Source organism: Macrosteles quadrilineatus, unplaced genomic scaffold (assembly GCF_028750875.1).
Source record: "Macrosteles quadrilineatus isolate MER2022 unplaced genomic scaffold, UCM_ALF_1.0 Scaffold_2__2_contigs__length_208266976, whole genome shotgun sequence".
Lineage (NCBI taxonomy): Eukaryota > Metazoa > Arthropoda > Insecta > Hemiptera > Cicadellidae > Macrosteles > Macrosteles quadrilineatus.
Window position 1 is genome coordinate 133,262,377 of NW_026542595.1, and position 6,577 is coordinate 133,268,953.

Consider the following 6,577-nt stretch of genomic DNA (forward strand, 5'->3'; position numbering starts at 1 on the left):
ATAAAATTATTTATTCAAGATCATTAGAATCTGTATGCTTACAATGCCCAAAATTCGAATAATATATACATTTTATCTTATTAGTGATGAATATATTTTGTTTGGTACTTACATTGAAACTTTGATACCACGAATGGATTAATTCCTTATAGGATGTGTCGTGAACGTCAGAAAAAAAACTTTTTAAGTTCAAATACAAATGTTGTTCTAACCATAAAGTACTTCAATATTTCTTGGTTAATTAGCCATAAAATTGTATTAAACAGATAATTGCAGTAAGAAGAGTATAATTTACTATCAAAAATTTAGTGAGAGAATAAAAATCAACTTTTTTACTGTTTAAGTGCTACTGCTAAGATTAATGCGTTCTCTTAAGTTATCTAATGTTTCTTGTTTAAGCATCTCCAGATTCTTCAGTCGCCCCCTCAGTGAGTTGTATATAGTAGCTGTACCCAACATAACATCCATACAAGTCCCAACCTGTGAAAAGAAACAAGACATGATAAAACTTAATTTAATGATAACGTGAGATACCAAAATTATATTCAGTTAGTCACTTTATTTGTGCTGCGTGAAAGACAAAATATGTGTTTTTTTTATTTAAAATGCTAATATCAAATTTATGAGCTTAATGATGTTAAATAAATATATCCATTACCCAATATTTACTTATTAAATTATCAGTTACGTAACAATAACAGGGTAACCATACCTACTGAGCATGGAGATCTTAGAAAGTTTATAGCTATCAAGTGAGAGCTAAACAATACACTATACTTTATGTAACTATGCAAAATTACCATTATATATGCAATAACGTTGTCTCGTCAGCTTTATTAAATTTATGCAAATTAGGATGTTGAAAACGATTGAACGAACTTATTACTTTTCTTTGTAATAAGTTCTATACGCTTAGCTGACGATGCCTGACGTATCATTTCGCAGTAAGCTGTTATAAAGCCATGAATGAGTTTGATAAGTTATTAAATTTTACGACAGAGGTCCTAACCCAATAATTTTATGTCGATGCATTCTCATTTTGGTCTGGGATTACAAAATGTATATAATGTCAACAGTAACTTTTGCTGTAATAATTTAACTATTCAAATATGAGTATGTTTAATGCAAGTTTAGTTATGCTGAATAACCTTCACATGATTGGTAATCGTCTTCAATCCATTTCAGTTATTAAACTCGATTGATAAAACCTCAAAAGGGTATTTTGGAGAAAACCCCTATAAAAAGTAATAAAAAGACAAATACGTACTATTGGGGGGCCAGTTCCTTACAACAACCTACAATGCGAGCTTGGAGTTTTAAAAAGTGTTCGGCTAAGTGAAATCAATTATTTTAACTACCACAACTCACATGATAGTGCTATATAGACAGGTTGAAATCCTGCAGAAAACTTGCCCATTGCGGGAACCATTACGAAGCTGGTGAACAGTGACACAAATATCGTAGCGAACACCCACCATAATATCAGGCGAGGATTGGCAGCCTGATGAAACAAAATTAGGAACATTATATTTTTGTAATATAAGAAGTATAACTAATAACTTATTACTGACTGCAAAAACTACAGACACAATTGTACTCCTTGCATGCACTATTGTAAGCATGTCCTAAATTATTATTTAACTTTGAGTTTTCAACATATCATCAGTTTTAAAATTACTGTACGTTTTCCGTAGACTAATAATTCACTGGCCACTGTGTAAAAGCTACAACAGATAAATAATCATATTATTGACACCACACTGACATTTGAATACGGAAAATTTGTTTACGCATTTTTTACTTTACTTTTAGAGCACCAGATAAATAGAATAAGAGTTCAAATTAATCAAGAAAAATACTTATGCTAATGTTCTCTACATTTTGGTATTATTTTAGTGGGATGAGAATATTTATTTTTACTTATAGGAGTTCATAAATCTTTACCTTGTACAAACTCATGAGCATTCCAACGACGAAAAGAGCGTATATGGTTCTAAGGCCCACCTCTCCAAACACTACAGCACAAGCCATCCTTTCGACTAACAACATTGGAAATATATGAAGTAGTCATAAAAAAAAAATAAAAAGCAAATATTTTTTTAAAATACAATTTTAAAAAGATCATTTAAAAGGTAAATGAAAAGGCTTTTGGTAAAAGTATTCATTTTGTATAATGCAATACCCTTGCTGACCAATAAACCTAGATATAGATTAGGTATAAATAGTAAATAGCACGTATTAATCGTAACATGAAAACCTATAATTTTATTGATAGGGTTTGATTATATTCTCCATTAATAACAGGCCATGGTGGTGGTGTTTGGTAACATTGCACCGGCTGGCCTATTGCCATGGCATTAACAGTAACAACAAACCTGTAAGCATGTAGTTGTCACTGAATTTGGTTAAGAAAACTATTCATTACAGTTGTTTCTGCCATGGCAAATGTTCTTAGATTCTTATATAAGCACATTTAGAAATGTATCTATGTATCCATTACACAGAAACTTCATTACATGTTAGTGAAACAGCTGATTTTGTAGGCCGGGGCTGCGGTGGCGTGGCCACTTATGTCTCGCCGTGGTAGAGGAGGTCATGGAAAGAGCTTTGAAAGGTGCAAGTATATTACTAAAGTATACTAAATAAAGGCTATACAATGAGGATTTGACCTTTGGAGATCTAGCTTTGTGCCAGAAGACATAGCTCTTTAACAGTGCTCCAAAAATTATTTCGGAGCAGTAGCAGAGCATTATGAAACAGTTTTGGCCATGTACATTTTTTGGGCCATACATTCACATTCTTTTCGGAGCTGTGAATTTTTCACCAATACCTTTCGAAGCAATAATACGAAACGTTTAGTCATTTCTAGTGAGGCTTGGACTTAGTGATAGATTTCTAGAATGTGAACGATAAGGTCCATGTTTAACAATTAATTGAGGTTGTTGATTAGTTTTTTGCTGTTGTGGTTTGTGTGGTTGGTATGAAAGGTGTATGTTCTAGTCATTTGGAAGTTGGTGAAGTTGTGGATAGTCACTACTAATCACTAGTCCCTCAGGCTCAGATATCATTGATTTAGTAAAATATTAATAGTTGACTTACCTGTACAGCTTCTGATTTCGTGTATGTACCCATATACGGATGAAAAATAAACGGAGACACAGTCAAGCTGAAAACATGTATCTTGATGTACCAAGGAATTAAAATTTGAAACATTAAAACATTTATAAAATTAAAACAACACATTTTTTCAGATAGGGCTAATAGGGTCAGATGCGGTATGATTGAGGAAGGGGAATACGTATGATGTATTTTGTACCGTACTCAAAATTAGGTTAATTAGAAGCAAATAGAAAGTTTTACTATAAATATTCTTTAACTACTTTACTCTTTTTATCTTACCAGTAATAACACTTATTGCATTGGTAGCTGTCTCGATCATACAAAGGATTGCATTTTGTGATGTATTATAAGTAAGCCGACTGTTGTTTAAAGGCTAGACTTATATTATGGCTGAATTGGTTGTCACTAAGTTTTTGTAAGCGTTTCAAGCTATTATAATCTTTGTAGCCTTATATCTTTATATTTGTCATGCACATTATACAATGTTTCATCGCAAAGACATGATGACATCTTTCTAGGTACAAAAACCAAAACTAAATTTAAATTTAGCATATAGGCCAAGTAATTAAAATAACGATATTTATAAATGGTGTGATAAAATGTTACAGCTTTAAAATCGATAGAGGGAGAAAAAGTGCTAAATATTTTGAAATTAATGGCAATCAGAAAAAAGAAAAGAAAGACTAGTCTTATTATTGCAAAACATAACTGAGTCTGGATTAATCAAAACAAATGAAAAGTAGCATAGAGAAACCAACCTTTTTACATTCCTATGGGAAGTAACTAAAAACGTATTTCAACATTTTGGTTTTGAATGTATTTTTAATAGGATTACTTTATGTCTAAAGTAACTAACGTGGTTAGTACTGTAATGTTTTTAGTTTGAAAATCACCTACCAGTGCTAGGAACCCGAATATCTTAGTTCCATTTCGCAGAGAAACGCAGAGACAGCATGATTCCAGAGGCGGTGGATGATACATCTTAAATTGCAACAAAAAATTACGATGGCCTTAATAAGAACAAAAGAAAACATACGATTATTGACACCAAAGTCAAGTAGCATTATAAGCAGTTTTTAAACTAGCTTTCTAAACTAGATTTCTAACAAATAGAAATGTGAAATAAAACGGTGTAGCCCTAACATACACATTCATAAAATCGTGTGTACGTCAACCTTGAACATAAAAATACCACCCCTTCGTATAACATCTGATAGATTGTTTCTTGTATGTTGGAAGGGTTGTAAATTATTTGCTACCCTTAAATCACGTATTGTTTTTTTATCGGAGTTTGAACGTTACCAGGATAAGTTTACGTGAATGATTTAACTGATTGCTTTTCTAAAAAAAGAGGAAAATTCTAAACAGTTTATTTTTGCTTTGTTTTAATTTTTCAAATACTTTTTACTAAAGTGTAAACACTGTCATGCAATAGATGGAAACAAATAAGGTGTAATACATTTTAGAATTTAATGATAGGTTTATCCATAAACTTTGATGTCTGCCATTTATCAAAGACAATAATATAAAATAATAATTTGTGGTACTAGGGGTCTTTAGCAGCACTAAAGCCTGTACTTTGTTTATTTTGTTTTTTAGGCCCATACATTGCAACAGAGCACAGTTAAAGATACTAATATTAACCTAATAGTAACAGTAAAATGTAATATATTATCATTTAAACTATTTATGCTAAAAATTAAACCATCGCAAATGCACTATGAAGAGTAACGTTTAGGAGAGGCCAAGTTTCAAATTTTTATAAGTGTAAAGTGCTTTAATGGGGTTGTAAATATTAATGAGAGGCATTTCACAATCTTCATAAACTATAGTTTAAAAGTTAATTTCCAGTAATTGAAACTTAAAATATTGTTAGTCTACTTAAGTATTAGTGAAAATAAGCTCATAACCAAATACGTCTATTCAAAGTTATTATTTTTCAAACATGGACTTACCTTAGGTTAACAAAATATACGGTTTTAAACTGTGCTATATTACTCTGCTTGTTGGAGCTATCGTAGCAAGGTACTGAAAAACAGCTGGCATTCCAACAGATGCTAACGATTAATCTAAACCAAACAGTTCTATCACTCATATAATATTTACGTAGACACAATGTTACAACTTTCAATTTATACTTTAACTGCGTTAGTTCTAGTAGTCTAGTAGTCTAGGGTTTACTGAAGAGATACTTTTAATGTCCAGACGAACCAGATATACGGAACCTAGCACACCGAAATTCATAGAACAATAGTTTTTTTTTTTTTATTTAAATTAATGATTTTTATTTTATTAGTTACTGTTTAAATGTAAGATAACAAACATAAGAGCTATAGTAAGAAAACGTAATTTATACATTCCAAATTAGTTGATTGCTTCATTCTAAATTGTGTATATGCTATTGCATTTAGTTAAGAACACCATTCATTACAGTAGTTTCTATCATGACAAATGTTCTTCGATTCTTATATAAACACATTTAGCAATGAGTGATTTAGAAAACATTATTAATAAGAACATCATTGCTTATTAATTACGTTGTTTCGATTTTTTTTTAAAGTAAGTACATTTGTTCTCACTTTCTTAATTGTTTGTATTTCGTTCTTCATTCAAGGATACAACACACAAACCTAACTTTTAGAAAGGTTTGGAGCAGAGTCTAGGCTCATACTTATTTGTAGCGTTTATGGAATCTCCGATCCATAACCAATTTTACAATCTCCTAATAAACAAGCTACCGTATGATTTTCTAAAATATTATATTTCTAATTTGTTTAATTCAAATAGATAAATCCATGCAAGAGTGTGTAAACGCAAAATTAATTATGGAAAAGGTGTTAAGTTCCATCCAAGACCTGTAAAATGATATGAAAGTCGGATATACTACCATTTCTGTAAATCTTGAGCTACCCCCTGACCCTTCTAAAGGTAAAAGTTTGTAAAATTCACCATCATTATTGTTGCCCTAAGAAGGTTGCCACAAACCAATTTTAAATATCTCAGAAAGTTGAAAGTAAAGGGGAATGCAAGCTATGTGTAACTAGGGTGGAGCAAGCCGCCCTCTACACAGGGTGATTGATATAAGTGTGCAGGCTGTTTTATTCGAAAACTATAAGAGATATAAAAAAAGGTTCAATGGTAAATGCCTTGGATTTTAGCGAATTTCCCTATAGGGAAGTAGCTATTACCGTAGGTGGCACGGTAAGACCTAGACCCGGGACCGATTTACTTTTTCATTTTGATGTCCCCAGAGGCCAAAAACACCATTCGTTAAAATTTTTATATATGTATATATATATATATATAGACTTATATATATATACGTCCGTGAACGAGATAACTTGAGTAATTTTCGTCCGTTTTGATGAAATTTGGTTTAAAGGTGTAAAGCCGGATAAACTTGAATGAGTTCGCGAACCAGCACGATCGGACCATGGGAACGGGGCTTTACGGGGGG

At 31.7% G+C, this 6,577-nt stretch overlaps 1 protein-coding gene across 3 annotated transcripts; it reads right to left on the reverse strand.

Annotated features, from left to right (window-relative positions):
• LOC128987327 (uncharacterized) lies at positions 1-5,189 on the reverse strand. Of its 3 annotated transcripts, none has more exons than XM_054408110.1 (6): positions 5,076-5,189; positions 4,018-4,101; positions 3,100-3,166; positions 1,945-2,039; positions 1,369-1,501; positions 1-480 (listed from the first exon to the last, which is right to left on the reverse strand). In XM_054408110.1, exons 2-6 carry the CDS (start codon positions 4,099-4,101, stop codon positions 395-397), a joined length of 465 nt encoding a protein of 154 aa, XP_054264085.1. In that variant the 5' UTR covers positions 5,076-5,189; the 3' UTR covers positions 1-394. The 3 variants fall into 3 exon arrangements, with proteins under 3 accessions (XP_054264085.1, XP_054264087.1, XP_054264088.1); XM_054408112.1 differs by having other exon boundaries at positions 4,018-4,107; positions 5,076-5,184; XM_054408113.1 differs by having other exon boundaries at positions 4,018-4,130; positions 5,076-5,170.
• Positions 5,190-6,577: the final 1,388 nt, after the last annotated feature.